This window comes from Pseudophryne corroboree, chromosome 2, assembly GCF_028390025.1.
Source record: "Pseudophryne corroboree isolate aPseCor3 chromosome 2, aPseCor3.hap2, whole genome shotgun sequence".
Taxonomy (NCBI): Eukaryota; Metazoa; Chordata; class Amphibia; order Anura; family Myobatrachidae; genus Pseudophryne; species Pseudophryne corroboree.
Window position 1 is genome coordinate 558,475,055 of NC_086445.1, and position 26,930 is coordinate 558,501,984.

The 26,930-nt window shown below is 47.6% G+C and overlaps 1 protein-coding gene across 4 annotated transcripts in view; it reads right to left on the reverse strand.

The window, feature by feature from the left end:
• Window positions 1-26,930, reverse strand: part of CDCA8 (cell division cycle associated 8) — a 151,883-nt gene that overhangs the window by 29,159 nt on the left and 95,794 nt on the right. For all 4 annotated transcript variants that reach the window (XM_063954341.1, XM_063954343.1, XM_063954342.1 and 1 more), the window contains 3 exons: window positions 24,416-24,492; window positions 3,591-3,664; window positions 1,903-1,995 (listed from right to left, as the gene is read on the reverse strand). In XM_063954341.1, the coding sequence (XP_063810411.1) occupies window positions 1,903-1,995; window positions 3,591-3,664; window positions 24,416-24,492 (244 nt within the window). The remainder of the gene's footprint in view (window positions 1-1,902; window positions 1,996-3,590; window positions 3,665-24,415; window positions 24,493-26,930) is intronic.

The following is a 26,930-nucleotide window of genomic DNA, read 5'->3' on the forward strand; positions in this document are numbered from 1 at the left end:
ATTTTTCATTGCCGTAATCATGTAACGGATGGCCCTATTGGAATGTACACTAGTCTCATCGTCGTCGACACTGGAGTCAGTATCCGTGTCGACATCTGTGTCTGCCATCTGAGGTAGCGGGCGTTTTTGAGCCCCTGATGGCTTTTGAGATGCCTGGGCAGGCACGGACTGAGAAGCCGGCTGTCCCACATCTGCTATGTCATCAAACCTCTTATGTAAGGAGTTGACACTGTCACGTAATTCCATCCACTCAGGTGTCGACCCCGCAGGGGGTGACATCACATTTATCGGCACCTGCTCCGCCTCCACATAAGCCTCCTCATCAAACATGTCGACACAGCCGTACCGACACTCTGCACACACACAGGGAATGCTCTGACTGAGGACAGGACCCCACAAAGTCCTTTGGGGAGACAGAGAGAGAGTATGCCAGCACACACCACAGCACTATAAATCACAGGGATGTACACTATAATGAGTGATTTTACCCTATAGCAGCTATATATATATATATATATATATATATATATATATATATATATATATATATATATATAGTATTTGCGCCTAAATTTAGTGCCCCCCCTCTCTTTTTTACCCTATTGAGCCTGGAAACTGCAGGGGAGAGCCTGGGGAGCGTCCTTCCAGCGGAGCTGTGAGAGGAAATGGCGCCAGTGTGCTGAGGGAGATAGCCCCGCCCCCTTCACGGCGGACTTCTCCCGCTTTTTTTTTTTATGGATTTATGGCAGGGGATTTTACACATATATAGTCTTAATGACTATATTATGTGTATTTTTTGCCAATGTAAGGTAATCTTATTGCAGCCCAGGCCCCCCCCCCCCCCCAGCGCCCTGCACCCGTCAGTGACCGGAGTGTGAGGTGTGCATGGGGAGCAATGGCGCACAGCTGCAGTGCTGTGCGCTACCTTAATGAAGACCGGAGTCTTCAGCCGCCGATTTCCTGGACGTTCTTCTTGCTTCTGGCTCTGCAATGGGGACGGCGGCGCGGCTTCGGGACCGGACGACCGAGGCTGGGCCTGTGTTCGATCCCTCTGGAGCTAATGGTGTCCAGTAGCCTAGAAGCCCAAGCTAGCTGCAAGCAGGTAGGTTCGCTTCTCTCCCCTAAGTCCCTCGTAGCATTGAGTCTGTTGCCAGCAGATCTCACTGAAAATAAAAAACCTAAATATACTTTCTTTTCTAGAAGCTCAGGAGAGCCCCTAGTGTGCATCCAGCTCGAGCCGGGCACAGATTCTAACTGAGGTCTGGAGGAGGGGCATAGAGAGAGGAGCCAGTGCACACCAGGTAGTCCTAATTCTTTCTTAGAGTGCCCAGTCTCCTTCGGAGCCCGCTGTTCCCCATGGTCCTTACGGAGTTCCCAGCATCCACTAGGACGTCAGAGAAATCAGTGATACCAAAACATTACATACCACTCACCAGTGAACTACTCTCTCAGAAACCAACTACAGAGGAAAGACTAATATTTATGTTCCTAAAGTTAAAAAAGGGCAAAAGAGAATTGTCAGTGTTTGCTGCATAAATGCTTTCTGAAGAATCACAAACTAGAAGCCATATCAGTTTTAAAAGGGCTTTATATAAAAGGACCGGATGTTCTGTATACTGTGCTAGAATCAGCTAGAGGAGAGTACTTGCCGGGAAGGACATAATCTGTCATATATTCATTTAAACAATGGTAACAAATACTTTTAGGCTGTTTTGCCATTAATAGCAAACAGGCAAATGTATACCTCTTTGTAAAAGTATATAAACGGACAAATCTTTAGAACAATATTTTAAGTACGTACTTAGAAAAACGATGTGAACAAAACTCATAGGGATAACACTGGGAATGGTGGTGCACACACACACACACACACACACACACACACACACACACACTAGTTACCTGGTATCAATTTTGGGTGTGACCATTGGGGTGTAGCCAACTACTGAAGCGTCTGCCAATCTGCTGCCAGCAGGAGTTGTACGGCTTCTTTTACTAATCGGATAACAAAAATAAAATAAAAATCTTCAAATTCAAATATATTGAATGTTTTTTCATATTAACCCCCTTCACCCTACTCTTGGATGATTAATAGCATTGAGGTTGATACTACATTTGGGACAAATCAATTAGCCAACACATCACTGAATATCATGTCATGGAAATAACTCTGCATTTAAAATGCACCCCATAGAAGTATGAACAAAAACATAAGATTTCCATACTGTAATGTCTGAAAATCTGTGCAGCTAGAAAAAGCTGAGTTTCCAGCAGAATCTTGCCACTGATTATATGTAACCTATTTGTGCTTATTGTTTCCAGGGATAAGGTTATCCAGTATGAAATTAGAGACCGTACAGGGTGAGGCCAAAACAAACAAAAAAACAAAACACCTACTAGATCTTAAAGGTTAATAAAAAAAGGCATGGTAAATGCTATTGAAAATTTTAGTACAAAACTAAAAAAAATATTAAAGTGCATGGAATAGTTTATTTTTTATTTATTTTATTTTGAATAGGATATCGTCATTGCTTAGCATATAGCAGCAGCCTTCAGTTCATTAGTGGTTCTTGGTCGATGTTTGTAGACTCCAGCTTTCAGTTGGCCCCATTGGCTGTGTAGAAGCCTTTCATGAAGCTGATGTGTTAACGTAGCCAGACAAATGAAAGTGAGCTTTGTCAAGAAATTACAGAGATAACAGATTATGTACTAAAATTTTAACGCTTAAAATCTGGGAGATTTTTTGCCTCAACCTGTAGAAAACAAGTATTAAATAAACATTCGGGAGATAGGTATTCACACCAATGGTTGATAAGCATCATTCACTAGCGGAGATATTTAAGCAGCTCGGATTAGCAAAACTACAAAAAGTAGTCAGCTTCATGTTCATGGAGATCGTTAATGTTACCTCTGATCATTAAATGGCCAGTTTGACATATTAAAAAATAAATAAAAAAAAAGACTGAAAACAATTCTTTTTAATATTAACAAATACATATGTAAATGAACCAATATTTAGAATAAGATATTCCACATGCATCCTTACTAGGATTAGCAATGCAAGATACATTGGTGATAGTAAATATGACATTGTGTATGTGTTCTAGTTGCCCCTAACTAGGAATGGTTATATGGGCATTGCTCAAGTAAGCTGTACATAATAGGATGCCAAGTGATTTGTCAGATAGCTTTTCCATTAGACCAAATGTGCCTCTTTGAAAGTTTCAAAAGGTTTTAAATTTGCTTAAAAATGTGTAATTTAGGACAACTCAGCACAGACTATTTGACAGCTACTGGATATACAGAAACAAACATTGTGTAGCATTTTAGCTCTCTCTACATATTGAAAAAGAAAAATCCAAGCCTGTGAAAATAACCAAAAGCGGAGCAGTGTTAAGCTTTAGACTACAGGGGAGATTTAGCCAAGCTTGGGGAAAGAAAGTGGAGAGAAGTACCAACCAATCATTTTACAGACTGTCCTAGAAAAGTTAGTTTGCATTTTATCTCACTCCGTGATTTGATAAATCTCCCTGTATCTGAAATGCCAGTTACTGTAGGTGTTTTTGTCTTCACCAAAACTACAATCTCACCCTTTAGCAGTTGTATTTGCAGCAGAAACTCTTGCTTTCCTTGCAGTGCCAAGTCTCTTGGTGGAAACTTTTGCCTGAGAATGTGAAGAACACATGTCACAATTTACAAAAAACTAAAGAGGATTTTTGCGTACTTACCGTTTACTTCTTTGAATCCAGCTGGGGAACACTGGCACAATGGGGTTGTGATGGGTACCACAGGAGCTGGTAGTGAAATTAAAGCTATAGCCTTAAGACCCTCCTCTCTGCAACTCCCAGTAGGCCAATACAACTTTAAAAGAGCCCAGATAAAGCAGTAACCCAGAAACTGAGAGAGCCACAACAAAACCATAGGGAACAAACGTCAAAACACAGAGACCACCAGGACCGAGTGTGACGGAGGAAACAAAGTGTCCGAAGCCAGATTCAGAGAAAAGAATTAAACGGAGAGTACACAGAAGGTGATGAAACGCTAAAGGGAGAAACTAGTTAAGGAATGCTGGATAGAGCCGATTCCCTGCACTGCATTTCCTATTGCGACTTCTAAAGCCTGCCCAAGTGATCCAGGGGAAGGGACAAAAAAAAAAAAAAAACTAAAAAACTCCAGCACTACTTATTGGGGGTAATTCTGAGTTGATCGCAGCAGGAATTTTGGTAGCAGTTGGGCAAAACCATTTGCACTGCAGGGGAGGCAGATATAACATGTGCAGAGAGAGATAGATTTGGGTGTGGGGAGTTCAATCTGCAATCTAAATTGCAGTGTAAAAATAAAGCAGCCAGTATTTACCCTGCACAGAAACAAAATAACCCACCCAAATCTAACTCTCTCTGCAAATGTTATATCTGCCCCCCCTCCCTGCAGTGCACATGGTTTTGCCCAACTGCTAAAAAATTTCCTGCTGCGATCAACTTGGAATTACCCCCATTGTTTGATTTTATCAGCTGGCAGTAGAGATTCCTCACAGAGACCTTACACTGAGCAGCAGCTTGTATTGCCTATCAAGCACCACAGTCACACAAAAAGAGGCTCCTGCACTGACCTGGGGCATATACAGTGAGTTTTGCCTGTACTTTATTCCTAATAGCTGCTCACACACACTTATCGGACGGCAGACGTATATGTTACAATCTGTGTGTGTAACTGCAGGAGCATGACAAAACCAGTGCAGCTGCAGCTGTGATATATCCGAGTGACTTTATATCAGAGTCTATACATTGCAGCCAGCACCAATGGCTGGCAGAAAATAAGTATAGACTTTTAATGTGGCAGGTTCACCCTTCAGTGGCATAACTATGGGGGTCATTCAGAGTTGATCGCTAGCTGTTGATGTTCGCAGCGCAGCACTCAGGCTAAAAAATGAGTTTTATGGTAAGAACTTACCTTTGTTAAAACTTTCTGCGAGGTACACTGGGCTCCACAAGGATTGGACAATGGGGGTGTAGAGTAGGATCTTGATTCGAGGCACCAACAGGCTCAAAGCTTTGACTGTTCCCAGAATGCACAGCGCCGCCTCCTATATCACCCCGCCTCCCAGCACAGGAGCTCAGTTTTTAGTTAACCAGCCCAATGCAGTAGCAGGAAAAGAGACGACAACGGTTAGTAGCCACATACACCACACTCTCACAACAGGAGAAGTGTCAGCGGCTAATGCCATACCAACCCAAAGAAGCTAAGTGCGTCAGGGTGTGCGCCTTGTGGAGCCCAGTGTACCTCGCAGAAAGTTTTAACAAAAGGCAAGTTCTTACCATAAAACTCGTTTTCTGCTGAGGGGTACACTGGGCTCCACACGGATTGGACAATGGGGATGTCCTAAAGCAGTTCCTTATGGGAGGGGACGCACTGTAGCGGGCACAAGAACCCGGCGTCCAAAGGAAGCATCCTGGGAAGCGGCAGTATCGAAGGCATAGAACGTTATGAACGTGTTCCCTGAGGACCACGTAGCCGCCTTCAACAATTGATCAAGGGTCGCACCACGTTGGGCCGCCGAAGAAGGTCCAACAGACCGAGTAGAATGGGCCTTAATGTGATCAGGAGCAGAGAGACCAACCTTCACATAAGCATGCGCAATCACCATTCTAATCCATCTGGCCAGAGTTTGCTTGTGAGCAGGCCAGCCACGTTTGTGAAATCCAAACAAAACAAAGAGAGAATCAGATTTTCGAGTAGAAGCAGTTCTCTTCACATAGATACGGAGAGCCCGTACCACATCCAAAGACCGCTCTTTGGGAGACAAATCAGGAGAGACAAAGGCCGAAACCACAATCTCCTGATTAAGGTGGAACGAAGAAACCTTAGGTAAATATCCGGGACGAGTCCTAAGAACCGCCCTGTCACGGTGAAAAATCAGATATGGGGAACTACAAGACAAGGCACCCAGATCCGACACTCTTCTAGCAGAGGCAATAGCCAGCAAGAACACCACCTTAAGGGAAAGCCACTTAAGGTCAGCTGAACCAAGAGGTTCAAATGGAGGCTCCTGCACCGCCTCCAAAACCACCGACAAGTCCCAAAGAGCCACAGGCGGGACATAGGGAGGTTGGATACGCAACACACCCTGAGTGAAAGTATGAACATCAGGTAAAGTCGCAATTTTTCTCTGAAACCACACGACAAGGCAGAAATATGACCCTTGAGTGAGGCCAGACGCAGGCCTAAATCTAGGCCTTGATGCAGAAAAGCCAAAAGTTTGGCTGTACTAAACTTGGAAGCGTCATAATTGTTAGATGCGCACCAAACAAAGTAGGAATGCCAGACCCTATGATAAATCCGAGCAGAAGCCGGTTTCCGGGCCCGCAACAGCTTTAATGACCCCTTCAGAAAACCCTTTAGCCCTCAAGACGGAAGCTTCAAGAGCCACGCCGTCAAAGATAACCGGGCTAGGTCCTGGTAGACACAGGGGCCCTGAACAAGGAGGTCTGGGCGTTGTGGAAGTAGAATTGGACGCTCTGACGATAGGCCCTGCAGGTCTGAGAACCAGTGCCGTCTGGGCCACGCTGGAGCTATGAGAAGCAGGATTTCCTTTTTCTTGCTTGAAGTTCCGAATTACCCTGGTCAGGAGCGACACCGGAGGGAACACATACGGCAGCTGAAACCTCCACGGCACCGCCAGCGCATCCACGAATGCTGCTTGAGGATCCCTTGTCCTTGCTCCGAAGACCGGAACCTTGTGACTGTGTCGAGACGCCATCAGATCCACGTCTGGAAGACACCACTTTTCCACGAGGAGTTGAAACACTTCTGGATGGAGGCCCCACTCGCCGGCATGCACGTCCTGACGACTGAGAAAGTCTGCTTCCCAATTCAGGACTCCCGGAATGAATATTGCCGATATGGCCGGTAGATGGCGTTCCGCCCAACATAGAATCCGTGAGACTTCCTTCATTGCCAAACGGCTTCGAGTGCCGCCTTGATGATTTATGTAAGCCACTGTGGTGGCGTTGTCCGACTGTACTTGAACTGGACGGTTCTGAATCAAATGCTGGGCCAGGTTTAACGCATTGAAGACCGCCTGCAATTCTAGAATGTTGATCGAGAGGAGAGATTCCTCCTTGGTACACCGACCCTGAAGGGAGTGTTGCTCCAGCACCGCGCACCAACCTCTTAGACTGGCATCTGTCGTCAACAGGACCCAGTTGGATATCCAGAAGGGACGACCCCTGCACAATTGTTGGTCCCGGAGCCACCAGTGTAGCGACAGACGGACCTCCGGAGTCAAGAAGATCATTTGAGATCTGATCTGGTGAGGCAGGCCGTCCCACTTGGCTACAATCAGCCTCTGGAGGGGGCGAGAATGGAATTGAGCATACTCCACCATGTCGAATGCCGATACCATTAGGCCCAGCACCTGCATTGCCGAATGTATCGACACTTGTGGACGAGAAAGGAAGCAACGAATCCGGTCCTGAATCTTCAGGACTTACTCCTGAGACAAGAACAACCTCTGGTTGTAAGTGTCCAACAAAACTCAAAGGTGCACCATGCTCTGAGCAGGGACCAGGGAGGATTTCTTCCAGTTGATGACACCCGTGGGCTTGTAGAAACTGGACCGTCATATCCAGATGACGCAGGAGATGATCTGGGGAATTTGCCAGGATTAACAAGTCGTCCAGATACGGCAGTATCCTGACCCCTTGACGGCGGAGTACCACAGTCAACACCGCCATAACTTTGGTGAAGACTCACGGAGCCATTGCTAAACCAATAGTTAACGCCCGAAACTGGTAATGTAGGTTGCCAATAGCGAACCTCAGGTATTGTTGATGTGACACTGCTATAGGAATATGCAGGTAAGCATCCTGTATGTCCAGGGAGACCATGTAGTCCCCAGGTTCCAAGGCCAGAACTATAGAGCGAAGGGTTTCCATACGGAACTTGGAAACCTTCACAAACCTGTTCAATGCCTTGAGGTTGAGAATGGGCCGGGAAGACCCATTCGGTTGCGGGACTAGAAACAGCGGAGAGTAGTACCCCCGGCCCCTCTGAGCAAGAGGCACCTGTACTACGACTCCTGTATCCAGGAGGGTCTGTACCACCGAGTGTAGAGTTTTTGCCTTTGTCTGGTCCAAAGGGACGTCTGTCTGGCAAAATCGTTGAGGGGGTCGGTACTTGAAGGCTATGGCGTAACCTCAAGTGACGACTTCCCGTACCCAGGCATCTGAAGTGGTCTTCAACCATTCCTGGGTATACCCTAGAAGCCGGCCCCCCACCCTGGGTTCCCCCAGGGGGAGGCCCGCCCCGTCATGCGGCAGGCTTATTGGTCTTGGCAGCTGGCTGACGGGCAGCCCAGGCTCTTTTGGGCTTCGGCTTACCAGGTTTGGAAGTGCGGGCCTGCTTATGGTACGCCTGACCTTTTGGTTTACCTGAAGGACGAAAGGGGCGAAAGGACGTACCTTTAGCCTTCGGACCCAGAAGGAGTGGTATTTGGCAGACAGGCAGTTTTGGCAGTAGCCAAGTCAGCCACAATCTTATTTAAGTCCTCCCCAAACAGAATATCTCCCTTGAAAGGTACCTCCAGGGTTTTTCTAGAGTCCAGATCCACAGACCAGGATCTCAGCCACAATATCTGGCGAGCCAGGACTGACGTAGTAGAGGCCTTGGCTGCTAGGATACCGGCATCAGAAGCCGCCTCTTTAATATATGGAGAAGCTGTGACAATATATGACAAGCATTGTCTAGCATGGTCAGAAGAGATTTCAGCTTCTAACTCCAAGGCCCATACTTCAATAGCCTCTGCAGCCCATGTAGCTGCAATAGTGGGCCTTTGTGCAGCACCCGTGAGGTTGTAAATCGCTTTCAGACAACCATCCACACGTTTATCCGTAGGCTCTTTTAGAGACGTGACGGTAGTGACAGGTAGAGTCGAGCAAACCACCATCCTAGCCACATGTGAGTCTACTGGAAGAGGCGTTTCCCAATTTTTAGACAGCTCTGGCGCGAGGGGATAGCAAGCCAGCATCTTCTTTTGAGGCACAAACTTCGTACCCGGGTTTTCCCAGGATTCCTGACGTATATCCACTAGGTGTCAGAGTGAGGTAAAACTTGCTTAACCACCTTCTGACGCTTGAACCTATCTGATTTCTTAGAAGGGACGGATGGCTCGGGATCATCCGTAATCTGCAGAATTAATTTAATAGCCTCCAAAAGATCAGGAACATCCACATGTGAACTACCCTCCCCATGAGCCGTATCTGAGTCAGAACCTGAGGGGTCAGTATATGTGCTGTCTTCATCAGAGGAGGTGTCAGTGACAGCAGTGGATTGTGAGGAGATAAGCGCTCGCTTAGAGGACCCCTTGGCCTTAGGCGAGCGTTGGTCAGACTTTTTAGTAGTCAAGGACTGGTTCAACTTCTTTAATTGAGCAGATAAATCGTCCGCCCACGGCGGGTTAGCTGCAGGGACCACATACGGTTGTACCGGCATTGGGGGTCCCATAGGGGGAGTTAGTTTATGAACTAGCGTATGCAGAAGCGTGGAAAAAGCGGCCCACGGTGGGTCAGTATGTGCCTCCGTTGCCACAGTCCCACTGGGGGGCAAGGAGCCCCCAGAACCAGAGCCCACAGCTGCTATATTCTCCTCATATGGCCCCGTGGCGTCAGCAACACCAGCAGTGTGTTCAGCCCCAGAACCGTTACCCTCAGAAGCAGACATGATATAACTTGCAGTATGAGGTTAACACAGTACAATTATCAGCAGCACTATACCTCTGAACCCAAACCCCTGCGCAGTGTAGTCAGCACTAGCAGAGATAAAGGAGAGATATGGTGACTAAATAACAGAGAAAAATACGTAATACAGTATATCTTTGTGAAAATCCTATATTAGATAACACCTGACGCACCAAGCCCCCTCAGGTTATGGAATATAGGGATAGAAGGTTGAGTGAAAGACACGAAATGGACACCACTCAGCTATCAAATGCACACATAGAAAGTCACAGTTTGTACAATGCAGAGGTTATTACTGACAATAATACTGCACTGGACTAGCTTACACAGCTATAGAACAATAGATATAACAGTACACAGTAAGAACTGGATGTATATCACAGGGTAATTGTACTATAAAACCCTGACTAAGTGCACTCTTTCTTAACTATCACTGTCTAAAAAGGCAGGTAGAATACTTAAGTGTCATGTAAAGGCACAGCACTGACAACCAGGCGGCTTTACATAGGAGGATTTGCCCAAGCAGTCCCAGGAACAATGAGCTGAGGGATAATGGCACCGCAGACACTGACAGGGAGTGAGGAAAAGACAGATACGCAGCTCCAGGGCGGGAACACTTGCTAGAAATGGCGCCCTGGGGCTGGGGGAGGGGCTTCAGGTCTAAGCCTTATCCACTCTGCTGGCAATACCACCGGGTACTGTGGGCGATATAAGAATTGGTTTAGAGAGAAAACCTGACCTGCGTCCATGCTTTGGTGATCTAGTGGGATCGCCTGTACTGCCACAGTGTCCACTGCCAGCGCGCGCGGCCCGCCTCCCACTGACCGCGATAAAGACCGGGTCCTGCAAGCGGGACCCACTTACCACCTCCCGAAGCGCGGCCACGCGATCCTGGAGAGCCCCAGCCGCGTGTGTCTAACGTGAAGAAAACCGGAGCCTCCGCTGTAGGTACCCGGCAACCAGGGCACGGGAGTGTACAGCGCCGCTGGGGAGAGCTGGAGCTGCAGCAGTGAATGTCACAAGACATTTACCACCGCTGCTGCCCTTGAAGTCTTCACTTTTTACCTCATAAAAAGCTTTTCTTAGGGCTGCTTGGAGCAGCCCCTCTGTTAAGTGCCTGCTTACTGCAGCAACAACTTACAAAACTGAGCTCCTGTGTTGGGAGGCGGGGTGATATAGGAGGCGGCGCTGTGCATTCTGGGAACAGTCAAAGCTTTGAGTCTGTTGGTGCCTCGGATCAAGATCCTACTCTACACCCCCATTGTCCAATCCTTGTGAAGCCCAGTGTACCCCGCAGCAGAAATCTGCATGTCTGCGCATGCATATGCTCCGCAATGCGCACGTGTGACGTACGGGTACAAAGCCCGTTGTGCACAGGTTTTCAATCGCACTGATGGCCTCACGAAGATTGACAGGAAGGGGGAGTTTCTGGGTGTCAACTGACCGTTTTCAGGGACTGTTTGCAAAAATAAGATTTTACTCACCGGTAAATCCATTTCTCGTAGTCCGTAGTGGATGCTGGGGACTCCGTAAGGACCATGGGGAATAGACTGACTCCGCACTCTAAGAAAGAATTAGGACTACTGGTGTGCACTGGCTCCTCCCTCTATGCCCCTCCTCCAGACCTCAGTTAAGGAAACTGTGCCCGGAAGAGCTGACATTACAAGGAAAGGATTTTGGAATCCAGGGTAAGACTCATACCAGCCACACCAATCACACCGTATAACTTGTGATAACATATCCAGTTAACAGTATGAACAAAAACAGAGCAACAAACAAACGGATGCCAACATAACATAACCCTTAATTAAGCAATAACTATATACAAGTATTGCAGAAGAAGTCCGCACTTGGAACGGGCGCCCAGCATCCACTACGGACTACGAGAAATAGATTTACCGGTGAGTAAAATCTTTTTTTCTCTAACGTCCTAGTGGATGCTGGGGACTCCGTAAGGACCATGGGGATAATACCAAAGCTCCCAAACGGGCGGGAGAGTGCGGATGACTCTGCAGCACCGAATGGGCAAACACAAGGTCCTCCTCAGCCAGGGTATCAAACTTGTAGAATTTTGCAAAAGTGTTTGAACCCGACCAAGTAGCTGCTCGGCAAAGCTGTAATGCCGAGACCCCTCGGGCAGCCGCCCAAGAAGATCCCACCTTCCTTGTGGAGTGGGCTTTTACCGATTTAGGATGCGGCAATCCAGCCGCAGAATGAGCCTGCTGAATCGTGTTACAGATCCAGCGAGCAATAGTTTGCTTTGAAGCAGTGGCACCCAGCTTGTTGGATGCATACAGGATAAACAGCGAGTCAGTTTTCCTGACTCCAGCCGTTCTGGCTACATAAATCTTCAAAGCCCTGACTACATCTAGTAACTTGGAATCCTCCAAGTCACGAGTAGCCGCAGGCACCACAATAGGTTGGTTCAAATGAAAGGATGACACCACCTTCGGCAGAAACTGCGGACGAGTCCGTAATTCTGCCCTGTCCATATGGAAAACCAGATAGGGGCTTTTACATGACAAAGCCGCCAATTCTGACACACGCCTAGCCGAAGCTAAGGCCAATAGCATGACCACTTTCCACGTGAGATATTTTAACTCCACGGTCTTAAGTGGCTCAAACCAGTGAGATTTCAGGAAACTCAACACCACGTTAAGATCCCAAGGTGCCACTGGTGGCACAAAAGGGGGCTGAATATGTAGCACTCCCTTTACAAACGTCTGAACTTCAGGAAGAGAAGCCAGTTCCTTTTGAAAGAAAATGGATAGGGCCGAAATCTGGACCTTAATGGACCCTAATTTTAAGCCCAGTCACTCCCGCCTGTAGGAAGTGAAGGAAACGGCCCAGCTGGAATTTCCCTGTAGAGGCCTTCCTGGCCTCACACCAAGCAACATATTTTCGCCATATACGGTGATAATGTTTTGCCGTCACGTCCTTCCTAGCCTTTATCAGCGTAGGAATAACCTCATCCGGAATGCCTTTCTCCGCTAGGATCCGGCGTTCAACCGCCATGCCGTCAAACGCAGCCGCGGTAAGTCTTGGAACAGACAGTGCCCCTGTTGCAACAGATCCTGTCTGAGAGGCAGAGGCCATGGGTCCTCTGTGATCATTTCTAGCAGTTCCGGATACCAAGCCCTTCTTGGCTAATCCGGAACAATGAGTATTGTTCTCACTCCTCTTTTTCTTACGATTCTCAGTACCTTGTGTATGAGAGGAAGAGGAGGAAACGCATAAACAGACTGGAACACCCACGGTGTCCCTAGTGCGTCCACAGCTATCGCCTGAGGGTCTCTTGACCTGGCGCAATACCTTTGTAGCTTTTTGTTGAGGCGGGACGCCATCATGTCTACCTGTGGCAGTTCCCATCGATTTGTAATCTGTGTGAAGACTTCTTGATGAAGTCCCCACTCTCCCGGGTGGAGGTCGTGCCTGCTGAGGAAGTCTGCTTCCCAATTGTCCACTCCCGGAATGAACACTGCTGACAGTGCTTGCACCTGATTCTCCGCCCAGCGAAGAATTCTGGTGGCTGCTGCCATCACCACCCTGCTTCTTGTGCCGCCCTGGCGGTTTACATGAGCCACTGCGGTGATGTTGTCTGACTGAATCAGCACCGGTTGGTTGCGAAGCAGATGCTCCGCTTGACTCAGGGCGTTGTATATGGCCCTTAGTTCCAGGATATTGATGTGCAGACAAGTTTCCTGACTTGACCACAGCCCTTGGAAGTTTCTTCCCTGAGTGACTGCCCCCCATCCTCGGAGGCTTGCATCCGTGGTCACCAGGACCCAGTCCTGTATGCCGAACCTGCGGCCCTCGAGAAGGTGAGCACTCTGCAGCCACCACAGAAGAGACACCCTGGCCCTGGGGGATAGGGTGATCAGCCGATGCATCTGAAGATGCGATCCGGACCACTTGTACAACAGGTCCCACTGAAAGTTCCTCGCATGGAACCTGCCGAAGGGAATGGCTTCGTATGACGCCACCATCTTTCCCAGGACTCGCATGCATTGATGCACCGACACCTGTTTTGGTTTTAAGAGGTCTCTGACCAGAGTCACGAGCTCCTGAGCCTTCTCCGCCGGGAGAAACACCTTCTCACCTTCTTCTGGTCCGTGTCCAGAATCATGCCCAGGAAGGGCAGACGCGTCGTAGGAATCAGCTGCGACTTTGGAATATTCAGAATCCAGCCGTGCTGTTGCAACACTTCCTGAGAGTGTGCTACGCTGATCAGCAACTGCTCTCTGGACCTCGCCTTTATGAGGAGATTGTCCAAGTATGGGATAATTGTGACTCCTTGCTTTCGTAGGAGCACCATCATTTCCGCCATTACCTTGGTAAATATTCTCGGTGCCGTGGACAGACCAAACGGCAACGTCTGGAATTGGTAATGACAGTCCTGTACCACAAATCTGAGGTACTCCTGATGAGGTGGATAAATGGGGACATGCAGGTAAGCATCCTTTATGTCCAGAGACACCATAAAATCCCCCTCTTCCAGGCTTGCAATGACCGCTCCGAGCGATTCCATCTTGAACTCGAACCTTTTCAGGTAAATGTTCAGGGACTTTAAATTAGAGATGAGCGGGTTCGGTTTCTTTGAATCCGAACGAACTTCACTTTTTTTTTCACGGGTCCGAGCGACTCGGATCTTCCCGCCTTGCTCGGTTAACCCGAGCGCGCCCGAACGTCATCATGACGCTGTCGGATTCTCGCGAGACTCGGATTCTATATAAGGAGCCGCGCGTCGCCGCCATTTTCACACGTGCATTGAGATTGATAGGGAGAGGACGTGGCTGGCGTCCTCTCCATTTAGATTAGATTTAGAAGAGAGAGAGAGAGAGAGATTGCTGTGATACTGTAGATTAGAAGAGAGTGCAGAGTGCAGACAGAGTTTAGTGACTGACGACCACAGTGACCAGTGACCACCAGAGACAGTGCAGTTGTTTGTTTTATTTAATATATCCGTTCTCTGCCTGAAAAAAACGATACACAGTCACACAGTGACTCAGTCTGTGTGCACTGCTCAGCCCAGTGTGCTGCACATCAATGTATTGTATATAAAGCTTATAATTGTGGGGGAGACTGGGGAGCACTGCAGGTTGTTATAGCAGGAGCCAGGAGTACATGATAAATAATATTATATTAAAATTAAACAGTGCACACTTTTGCTGCAGGAGTGCCACTGCCAGTGTGACTAGTGGTGACCAGTGCCTGACCACCAGTATATTAGTAGTATTGTATACTATCTCTTTATCAACCAGTCTATATTAGCAGCAGACACAGTACAGTGCGGTAGTTCACGGCTGTGGCTACCTCTGTGTCGGCACTCGGCAGGCAGTCCGTCCATCCATAATTGTATTATAATATATACCACCTAACCGTGGTTTTTTTTTCGTTCTTTATACCGTCGTCATACTAGTTGTTACGAGTATACTACTATCTCTTTATCAACCAGTGTACAGTGCGGTAGTTCACGGCTGTGGCTACCTCTGTGTCGGAACTCGGCAGGCAGTCCGTCCATCCATAATTGTATTATAATATATACCACCTAACCGTGGTTTTTTTTTCGTTCTTTATACCGTCGTCATACTAGTTGTTACGAGTATACTACTATCTCTTTATCAACCAGTGTACAGTGCGGTAGTTCACGGCTGTGGCTACCTCTGTGTCGGCACTCGGCAGGCAGTCCGTCCAACCATAATTGTATTATATACCACCTAACCGTGGTTTTTTTTTCATTCTTTATACCGTCGTCATACTAGTTGTTACGAGTATACTACTATCTCTTTATCAACCAGTGTACAGTGCGGTAGTTCACGGCTGTGGCTACCTCTGTGTCGGCACTCGGCAGCCCGTCCATAATTGTATATACCAGTGACCTAACCGTGGTTTTTTTTTCTTTCTTTATACATACATACTAGTTACGAGTATACTATCTCTTTATCAACCAGTCTATATATTAGCAGCAGACACAGTACAGTGCGGTAGTTCACGGCTGTGGCTACCTCTGTGTCGGCACTCGGCAGCCCGTCCATAATTGTATATACCAGTGACCTAACCGTGGTTTTTTTTTCTTTCTTTATACATACATACTAGTTACGAGTATACTATCTCTTTATCAACCAGTCTATATATTAGCAGCAGACACAGTACAGTGCGGTAGTTCACGGCTGTGGCTACCTCTGTGTCGGCACTCGGCAGCCCGTCCATAATTGTATATACCACCTAACCGTGGTTTTTTTTTCTTTCTTTATACATACATACTAGTTACGAGTATACTATCTCTTTATCAACCAGTCTATATATTAGCAGCAGACACAGTACAGTGCGGTAGTTCACGGCTGTGGCTACCTCTGTGTCGGCACTCGGCAGCCCGTCCATAATTGTATATACCAGTGACCTAACCGTGGTTTTTTTTTCTTTCTTTATACATACATACTAGTTACGAGTATACTATCTCTTTATCAACCAGTCTATATATTAGCAGCAGACACAGTACAGTGCGGTAGTTCACGGCTGTGGCTACCTCTGTGTCGGCACTCGGCAGCATGTCCATAATTGTATACTAGTATCCAATCCATCCATCTGCATTGTTTACCTGAGGTGCCTTTTAGTTGTGCCTATTAAAATATGGAGAACAAAAATGTTGAGGTTCCAAAATTAGGGAAAGATCAAGATCCACTTCCACCTCGTGCTGAAGCTGCTGCCACTAGTCATGGCCGAGACGATGAAATGCCAGCAACGTCGTCTGCCAAGGCCGATGCCCAATGGCATAGTACAGAGCATGTCAAAACCAAAACACCAAATATCAGTAAAAAAAGGACTCCAAAACCTAAAATAAAATTGTCGGAGGAGAAGCGTAAACTTGCCAATATGCCATTTACCACACGGAGTGGCAAGGAACGGCTGAGGCCCTGGCCTATGTTCATGGCTAGTGGTTCAGCTTCACATGAGGATGGAAGCACTCAGCCTCTCGCTAGAAAACTGAAAAGACTCAAGCTGGCAAAAGCACCGCAAAGAACTGTGCGTTCTTTGAAATCCCAAATCCACAAGGAGAGTCCAATTGTGTCGGTTGCGATGCCTGACCTTCCCAACACTGGACGTGAAGAGCATGCGCCTTCCACCATTTGCACGCCCCCTGCAAGTGCTGGAAGGAGCACCCGCAGTCCAGTTCCTGATAGTCAGATTGAAGATGTCAGTGTTGAAGTACACCAGGATGAGGAGGATATGGGTGTTGCTGGCGCTGGGGAGGAAATTGACCAGGAGGATTCTGATGGTGAGGTGGTTTGTTTAAGTCAGGCACCCGGGGAGACACCTGTTGTCCGTGGGAGGAATATGGCCGTTGACATGCCAGGTGAAAATACCAAAAAAATCAGCTCTTCGGTGTGGAGGTATTTCACCAGAAATGCGGACAACAGGTGTCAAGCCGTGTGTTCCCTTTGTCAAGCTGTAATAAGTAGGGGTAAGGACGTTAACCACCTCGGAACATCCTCCCTTATACGTCACCTGCAGCGCATTCATAATAAGTCAGTGACAAGTTCAAAAACTTTGGGTGACAGCGGAAGCAGTCCACTGACCAGTAAATCCCTTCCTCTTGTAACCAAGCTCACGCAAACCACCCCACCAACTCCCTCAGTGTCAATTTCCTCCTTCCCCGGGAATGCCAATAGTCCTGCAGGCCATGTCACTGGCAAGTCTGACGAGTCCTCTCCTGCCTGGGATTCCTCCGATGCATCCTTGCGTGTAACGCCTACTGCTGCTGGCGCTGCTGTTGTTGCCGCTGGGAGTCGATGGTCATCCCAGAGGGGAAGTCGTAAGCCCACTTGTACTACTTCCAGTAAGCAATTGACTGTTCAACAGTCCTTTGCGAGGAAGATGAAATATCACAGCAGTCATCCTACTGCAAAGCGGATAACTGAGTCCTTGACAACTATGTTGGTGTTAGACGTGCGTCCGGTATCCGCCGTTAGTTCACAGGGAACTAGACAATTTATTGAGGCAGTGTGCCCCCGTTACCAAATACCATCTAGGTTCCACTTCTCTAGGCAGGCGATACCGAGAATGTACACGGACGTCAGAAAAAGACTCACCAGTCTCCTAAAAAATGCAGTTGTACCCAATGTCCACTTAACCACGGACATGTGGACAAGTGGAGCAGGGCAGGGTCAGGACTATATGACTGTGACAGCCCACTGGGTAGATGTATGGACTCCCGCCGCAAGAACAGCAGCGGCGGCACCAGTAGCAGCATCTCGCAAACGCCAACTCTTTCCTAGGCAGGCTACGCTTTGTATCACCGCTTTCCAGAATACGCACACAGCTGAAAACCTCTTACGGCAACTGAGGAAGATCATCGCGGAATGGCTTACCCCAATTGGACTCTCCTGTGGATTTGTGGCATCGGACAACGCCAGCAATATTGTGTGTGCATTAAATATGGGCAAATTCCAGCACGTCCCATGTTTTGCACATACCTTGAATTTGGTGGTGCAGAATTTTTTAAAAAACGACAGGGGCGTGCAAGAGATGCTGTCGGTGGCCAGAAAAATTGCGGGACACTTTCGGCGTACAGGCACCACGTACAGAAGACTGGAGCACCACCAAAAACTACTGAACCTGCCCTGCCATCATCTGAAGCAAGAAGTGGTAACGAGGTGGAATTCAACCCTCTATATGCTTCAGAGGTTGGAGGAGCAGCAAAAGGCCATTCAAGCCTATACAATTGAGCACGATATAGGAGATGGAATGCACCTGTCTCAAGTGCAGTGGAGAATGATTTCAACGTTGTGCAAGGTTCTGATGCCCTTTGAACTTGCCACACGTGAAGTCAGTTCAGACACTGCCAGCCTGAGTCAGGTCATTCCCCTCATCAGGCTTTTGCAGAAGAAGCTGGAGGCATTGAAGAAGGAGCTAAAAGGGAGCGATTCCGCTAGGCATGTGGGACTTGTGGATGCAGCCCTTAATTCGCTTAACAAGGATTCACGGGTGGTCAATCTGTTGAAATCAGAGCACTACATTTTGGCCACCGTGCTCGATCCTAGATTTAAAGCCTACCTTGGATCTCTCTTTCCGGCAGACACAGGTCTGCTGGGGTTGAAAGACCTGCTGGTGACAAAATTGTCAAGTCAAGCGGAACGCGACCTGTCAACATCTCCTCCTTCACATTCTCCCGCAACTGGGGGTGCGAGGAAAAGGCTCAGAATTCCGAGCCCACCCGCTGGCGGTGATGCAGGGCAGTCTGGAGCGACTGCTGATGCTGACATCTGGTCCGGACTGAAGGACCTGACAACGATTACGGACATGTCGTCTACTGTCACTGCATATGATTCTCTCAACATTGATAGAATGGTGGAGGATTATATGAGTGACCGCATCCAAGTAGGCACGTCACACAGTCCGTACTTATACTGGCAGGAAAAAGAGGCAATTTGGAGGCCCTTGCACAAACTGGCTTTATTCTACCTAAGTTGCCCTCCCACAAGTGTGTACTCCGAAAGAGTGTTTAGTGCCGCCGCTCACCTTGTCAGCAATCGGCGTACGAGGTTACATCCAGAAAATGTGGAGAAGATGATGTTCATTAAAATTAATTATAATCAATTCCTCCGCGGAGACATTGACCAGCAGCAATTGCCTCCACAAAGTACACAGGGAGCTGAGATGGTGGATTCCAGTGGGGACGAATTGATAATCTGTGAGGAGGGGGATGTACACGGTGATATATCGGAGGGTGAAGATGAGGTGGACATCTTGCCTCTGTAGAGCCAGTTTGTGCAAGGAGAGATTAATTGCTTCTTTTTTGGGGGGGGTCCAAACCAACCCGTCATATCAGTCACAGTCGTGTGGCAGACCCTGTCACTGAAATGATGGGTTGGTTAAAGTGTGCATGTCCTGTTTTGTTTATACAACATAAGGGTGGGTGGGAGGGCCCAAGGATAATTCCATCTTGCACCTCTTTTTTCTTTTCTTTTTCTTTGCATCATGTGCTGATTGGGGAGGGTTTTTTGGAAGGGACATCCTGCGTGACACTGCAGTGCCACTCCTAAATGGGCCCGGTGTTTGTGTCGGCCACTAGGGTCGCTAATCTTACTCACACAGTCAGCTACCTCATTGCGCCTCTTTATTTCTTTGCGTCATGTGCTGTTTGGGGAGGGTTTTTTGGAAGGGACATCCTGCGTGACACTGCAGTGCCACTCCTAGATGGGCCCGGTGTTTGTGTCGGCCACTAGGGTCGCTAATCTTACTCACACAGCTACCTCATTGCGCCTCTTTTTTTCTTTGCGTCATGTGCTGTTTGGGGAGGGTTTTTTGGAAGGGACATCCTGCGTGACACTGCAGTGCCACTCCTAGATGGGCCCGGTGTTTGTGTCGGCCACTAGGGTCGCTAATCTTACTCACACAGTCAGCTACCTCATTGCGCCTCTTTTTTTCTTTGCGTCATGTGCTGTTTGGGGAGGGTTTTTTGGAAGGGACATCCTGCGTGACACTGCAGTGCCACTCCTAGATGGGCCCGGTGTTTGTGTCGGCCACTAGGGTCGCTTATCTTACTCACACAGCGACCTCGGTGCAAATTTTAGGACTAAAAATAATATTGTGAGGTGTGAGGTATTCAGAATAGACTGAAAATGAGTGTAAATTATGGTTTTTGAGGTTAATAATACTTTGGGATCAAAATGACCCCCAAATTCTATGATTTAAGCTGTTTTTTAGTGTTTTTGGAAAAAAACACCCGAATCCAAAACACACTCGAATCCGACAAAAATAATTCGGTGAGGTTTTGCCAAAACGCGTTCGAACCCAAAACACGGCCGCGGAACCGAACCCAAAACCAAAACACAAAACCCGAAAAATTTCAGGCGCTCATCTCTACTTTAAATTCAATATGGGTCTGACCGAACCGTCCGGTTTCGGTACCACAAACATTGTGGAATAGTAACCCCTTCCCTGTTGAAGGAGGGGAACCTTTACCACCACCTGCTGGAGATATAATTTGTGAATCGCCGCTAACACTACTTCCCTTTCTATGGGGGAAGCTGGCAGGGCCTATTTGAGGTAACGGTGAGGGGGCATCACCTCGAATTCCAGCTTGTATCCCTGAGACAATCTGTATAGCCCAGGGATCCACATGTGAGCGAACCCACTGGTGGCTGAAATTTCAGAGACGCGCCCCCACCGCTCCCGGCTCCACCTGTGCAGCCCCAGCGTCATGCGGTGGATTTAGTGGAAGCCGGGGAGGACTTCTGTTCCTGGGAACTAGCTGCATTGTGCAGCTTCTTTCCTCTACCCCTGCCTCTGGCAAGAAAGGACGCACCTCTGACTTTCTTGCCTTTTTGTGATCGAAAGGACTGCATTTGGTAATACGGTGCTTTCTTAGGTTGTGAGGGAATATATGGCAAATAATTCGACTTCCCAGCCGTAGCTGTGGAAACTAGGTCCGAGAGACCGTCCCCAAACAATTCCTCATCCTTGTAAGGTAAAACCTCCATGTGCTTTTTAGAGTCGGCATCACCTGTCCATTGCCGAGTCCACAGGACCCTTCTGGCAGAAATCGACATTGCATTTATTCTAGAGCCCAGTAGGCAAATGTCCCTCTGGGCATCCCTCATATATAGGACAGCGTCTTTTATATGCCCCAGGGTCAGTAAAATAGTATCCTTGTCCAAGGTATCCAGTTCCTCAGACAGAGTATCTGTCCATGCTGCTACAGCACTACACATCCAGGCCGACGCAATTGCCGGCCTCAGTATGGTACCTGAATGTGTATAAACAGACTTCAGAATACCTTCCTGCTTCCTATCCCCAGGATCCTTTAGGGAGGCCGTACCCTGTGACGGCAGGGCCACCTTCTTAGACAAGCGTGTCAAAGCTTTGTCTACCCTAGGAGATGACTCCCAGCGTAACCTGTCCGTTGGCGGGAAAGGATACGCCATAAGTAACCGTTTGGGAATCTGCACTTTCCTATCAGGAGAATCCCAAGCTTTTTCACATAACTCATTTAACTCATGTAAAGGGGGAAAAGTCACTTCTTGCCTTTTTCCCCCAAACATATAAACCCTCTTGTCAGGGACAGGGTTTACTTCTGAAATGTGCAATACATCCTTCATTGCTATAATCATGTAGCGGATGGCTTTAGCCATTTTAGGCTGCAACTTTGCATCATCGCCATCGACACTGGAGTCAGAATCCGTGTCGATATCTGTGTCAACAATTTGGGATAGTGGGCGCTTCAGAGACCCTGACGGCCTCTGCGCTGTAGGATCAGGCATGGGTTGAGACCCTGACTGTCCCAAGGCTTCAGCTTTATCCAACCTTTTATGCAAGGAGTTTACATTATCATTTAACACCTTCCACATATCCATCCAATCAGGTGTCAGCGCCGTCGGCGGAGACACCACATTCAGCTGCACCTGCTCTGCTTCCACATAGCCTTCCTCGTCAAACATGTCGACACAATCGTACCGACACACCACACACACAGGGGGAATGCTCTATTTGAGGACAGAATCCCCACAAGGCCTTTTGGAGAGACAGAGAGAGAGTATGCCAGCACACACCCCAGCTCTATATGACACAGGAATCACACAGTAACTTAGTGTTTACCCAGTAGCTGCTGTATTAGTGAATTTGCGCTAAATTTATGTGCCCCCCCTCTCTTTTCACCCTCTTTCTACCGTGATTCTGCAGGGGAGAGCCTGGGGAGCTTCCTCTCAGCGGAGCTGTGGAGAGAAAATGGCGCTGGTGAGTGCTGAGGAAGAAGCCCCGCCCCCTCAGCGGCGGGCTTCTGTCCCGCGATTTTGTGAAAAATAATGGCGGGGGCTCATGCATATATACAGTGCCCAGCTGTATTATATGCTCTATTTTTGCCAGGAGGTACTCAATTGCTGCCCAGGGCGCCCCCCCACCCCTGCGCCCTACAGTGACCGGAGTGTGTGGGTTAGTGTGGGAGCAATGGCGCACAGCTGCAGTGCTGTGCGCTACCTCATATGAAGACAGGAGTCTTCTGCCGCCGATTTTAATGTCTTCTTGCTTCACTCGCCGGCTTCTGTCTTCTGGCTCTGCGAGGGGGACGGCGGCGCGGGTCCGGGAACGGACGACCAAGGTTAAGTTCCTGTGTTCGATCCCTCTGGAGCTAATGGTGTCCAGTAGCCTAAGAAGCGCAACCTATCCGCAGTTAGTAGGTTTGCTTCTCTCCCCTCAGTCCCACGTAGCAGAGAGTCTGTTGCCAGCAGATCTCTCTGAAAATAAAAAACCTAACAAAATACTTTCTTATTAGCAAGCTCAGGAGAGCCCACTAAAAGCACCCAGCTCTGGCCGGGCACAGATTCTAACTGAGGTCTGGAGGAGGGGCATAGAGGGAGGAGCCAGTGCACACCAGTAGTCCTAATTCTTTATTAGAGTGCCCAGTCTCCTGCGGAGCCCGTCTATTCCCCATGGTCCTTACGGAGTCCCCAGCATCCACTAGGACGTTAGAGAAAACGCAGGCGTGTCTGAAAAAACGCAGGCGTGGCTGGGGGGGTGTATGACGACAAATCCAGACACGAATAGGCTGAAGTGATCGCAAACGCCGAGTAGGTTCAGAGCTACTCAAACTGCACAAACTGTTTTTGCAGAGCTCGGCTGCACACGCGTTCGCACTTCTGCTAAGCTAAAATACACTGCCCAGTGGGCGGCGGCATAGAGTTTGCACGACTGCTAAAACTAGTCAGCGAGCGATCAACTCGGAATGAGAGCTTATAGCCATTGAGTACACTGTGCCACATATTACTAAAGCATGAGATTTTATATATATATATACTGCCATAGGGTATCAGCCATCAAATATATGCATGCTGGACTCCGTACTCCTACAGAGGAATTTTAAGTGCTTCACAAAGGTATTGTGTGCCTTTCACTATTGATTGTCCATCATTTGGCATTGTGGACTGTTCATGCCACCAGCGGACCCACTGGGGCACTAAGGAACACAAACCAGACCTCTTGCCTCACAAACAGAAGGGCACTTTATGCATTTATATGCCGTTTATAATTTTAAGTGATATTTAAACTGCTCTATCCAATATTTTACGGTTGATTGTCTATGTAAATTGATTTGTTATTTATTCTATTAAACTGTTATTTTTGATACATAAATTGGATTTTTGAACTATAGAATTGGTTAAGGCGCTACTCATTTTGCTTATAGTGGTTTATAGAATTTTTCTAAAGGGGAACTGATTTAACCCCAAGTTAGCAGCCTTCCAATTTTAAGCAAACACGGATTGGACGCGCTGTATCCATTCTTCGTTTGCATCCTTATTCAGATGCAGCTGTATAAGAGTGTGCATCTTTTGCAGCAGCTGCGACTTCATACAAATGCTGCTACAAAGCCTTTCCCTAGTGTCTATACAAATATAGCAGGTGCAGATTACTCATCTGTACGTGAATGGTTCAGAGTGAAAGAACACAACCATTATCAGCGACATGCCTGTAACACTTATGTAAGACGCAACATCTCTGTGCATCTATACAGCCAACCCAAATACCTCCCAGTAATACCCCATACATTTCTGCTGCCGTGCATCTAACTCTGTAAGAACAATATTGGGACACATACAAAAACAGTGCGCCACTGCACCCAACCCAAATTTAACCCTCATTTGTTAGTGATAAACAAAGACCAACATAAAGGATTGCCAAAAACTCACATTTGTTCTTGTCCTGAGAACACTCTTTACTGGAAAGTTTTCCACTGCTTCAATGGAGTCGACTTTTGTTTTCTTGGCTGTATGAAACAATAACTTATTACCATAGATTGTATATGCCCCACCTACATTTCCAGCCTCCTCTCCATCCACACAAATTCCTCTTTGCCCTACCCACAAGCAGCTACCTCATCTCTCCACTAATAACCCGTTACCACCAGATGCTCCCCACCTATGGAAATCACTCCCATGACCAAACAGAACATCAATCAGCCTTAAATGCTTCAAACATTCTTTAAATTCAACTACTCAAAACCTTCCTCCACCTTGTTCACTTGTGTATCCTTGTCCCTCACCTCATGCATGTTCTCTAGGTCATTACCATGTCTCACGCACTATACACCACATTTGTCTACCAGATTTTAGGTTGCATTGTGCTGTATGATTCCAGTATGTCCTACGTCTATGTTCCCTCCTTTATTTAATCATTATCTCATCTACTCCCGACTGTGGCAGCGCAAACGTCTATGGTGAAATATAAAAATACTGTAGAAAGACTTCTAAACCTATAAACATGCACACAATACATGCGTCAAGTATGTACTTTCATTCCAATGTAAGCACTCTAACACACATTAATATAGCAAATAGTTTAAGTGATTATTGCAACCATCAACAGCGCATTCCGTGTCTGATCACAGTAGTAAAATAAGAATTTACTTACCGATAATTCTATTTCTCGGAGTCCGTAGTGGATGCTGGGGTTCCTGAAAGGACCATGGGGAATAGCGGCTCCGCAGGAGACAGGGCACAAAAAAGTAAAGCTTTTACCAGATCAGGTGGTGTGCACTGGCTCCTCCCCCTATGACCCTCCTCCAGACTCCAGTTAGGTACTGTGCCCGGACGAGCGTACACAATAAGGGAGGCAATTTGAATCCCGGGTAAGACTCATACCAGCCACACCAATCACACCGTACAACTTGTGATCTAAACCCAGTTAACAGTATGATAACAGAAAGAGCCTCTTAAAGATGGCTCCTTAACAATATAACCCGAATTTGTTAACAATAACTATGTACAGTATTGCAGATAATCCGCACTTGGGATGGGCGCCCAGCATCCACTACGGACTCCGAGAAATAGAATTATCGGTAAGTAAATTCTTATTTTCTCTATCGTCCTAAGTGGATGCTGGGGTTCCTGAAAGGACCATGGGGATTATACCAAAGCTCCCAAACGGGCGGGAGAGTGCGGATGACTCTGCAGCACCGAATGAGAGAATTCCAAGTCCTCTTTTGCCAGGGTATCAAATTTGTAGAATTTTACAAACGTGTTTTCCCCCGACCACGTAGCTGCTCGGCAGAATTGTAATGCCGAGACCCCTCGGGCAGCCGCCCAAGATGAGCCCACCTTCCTTGTGGAATGGGCCTTAACAGATTTAGGCTGTGGCAGGCCTGCCACAGAATGAGCAAGTTGAATTGTGTTACAAATCCAACGAGCAATCGTCTGCTTAGAAGCAGGGGCACCCAACTTGTTGGGTGCATATAGTATCAACAGCGAGTCAGATTTTCTGACTTCAGCCGTCCTTGAAATGTATATTTTTAAGGCTCTGACAACGTCCAACAACTTGGAGTCCTCCAAGTCGCCAGTGGCCGCAGGCACCACAATAGGTTGGTTCAGGTGAAACGCTGATACCACCTTAGGGAGAAAATGCGGACGAGTCCTCAGTTCTGCCCTATCCGAATGGAAGATTAGATAAGGGCTTTTATAAGATAAAGCCGCCAATTCAGATACTCTCCTGGCGGAAGCCAGGGCCAGTAACATAGTCACTTTCCATGTGAGATATTTAAAATCCACCTTTTTCAATGGTTCAAACCAATGGGATTTGAGGAAATCTAAAACTACATTTAGATCCCACGGTGCCACCGGAGGCACCACAGGAGGCTGTATATGCAGTACTCCTTTAACAAAAGTCTGTACCTCAGGAACTGAGGCCAATTCTTTTTGGATGAATATTGACAGGGCCGAAATTTGAACCTTAATAGATCTCAATTTGAGACCCATAGACAATCCTGATTGTAGGAAATGTAGGAAACGACCCAGTTGAAATTCCTCCGTCGGAACACTCCGATCCTCGCACCACGCGACATATTTTCGCCAAATGCGGTGATAATGTTTCGCGGTGACTTCCTTCCTTGCCTTAATCAAGGTAGGAATGACTTCTTCTGGAATGCCTTTCCCTTTTAGGATCTGGCGTTCAACCGCCATGCCGTCAAACGCAGCCGCGGTAAGTCTTGAAAGAGACAGGGACCCTGTTGTAGCAGGTCCCTTCTCAGAAGTAGAGGGCACGGTTCGTCCGTGACCAACTCTTGAAGTTCCGGGTACCAAGTCCTTCTTGGCCAATCCGGAGCCACTAGTATTGTTCTTACTCCTCCTCACCGTATAATCTTCAATACCTTTGGTATGAGAGGCAGAGGAGGAAACACATATACTGATTTGTACACCCAAGGTGTTACCA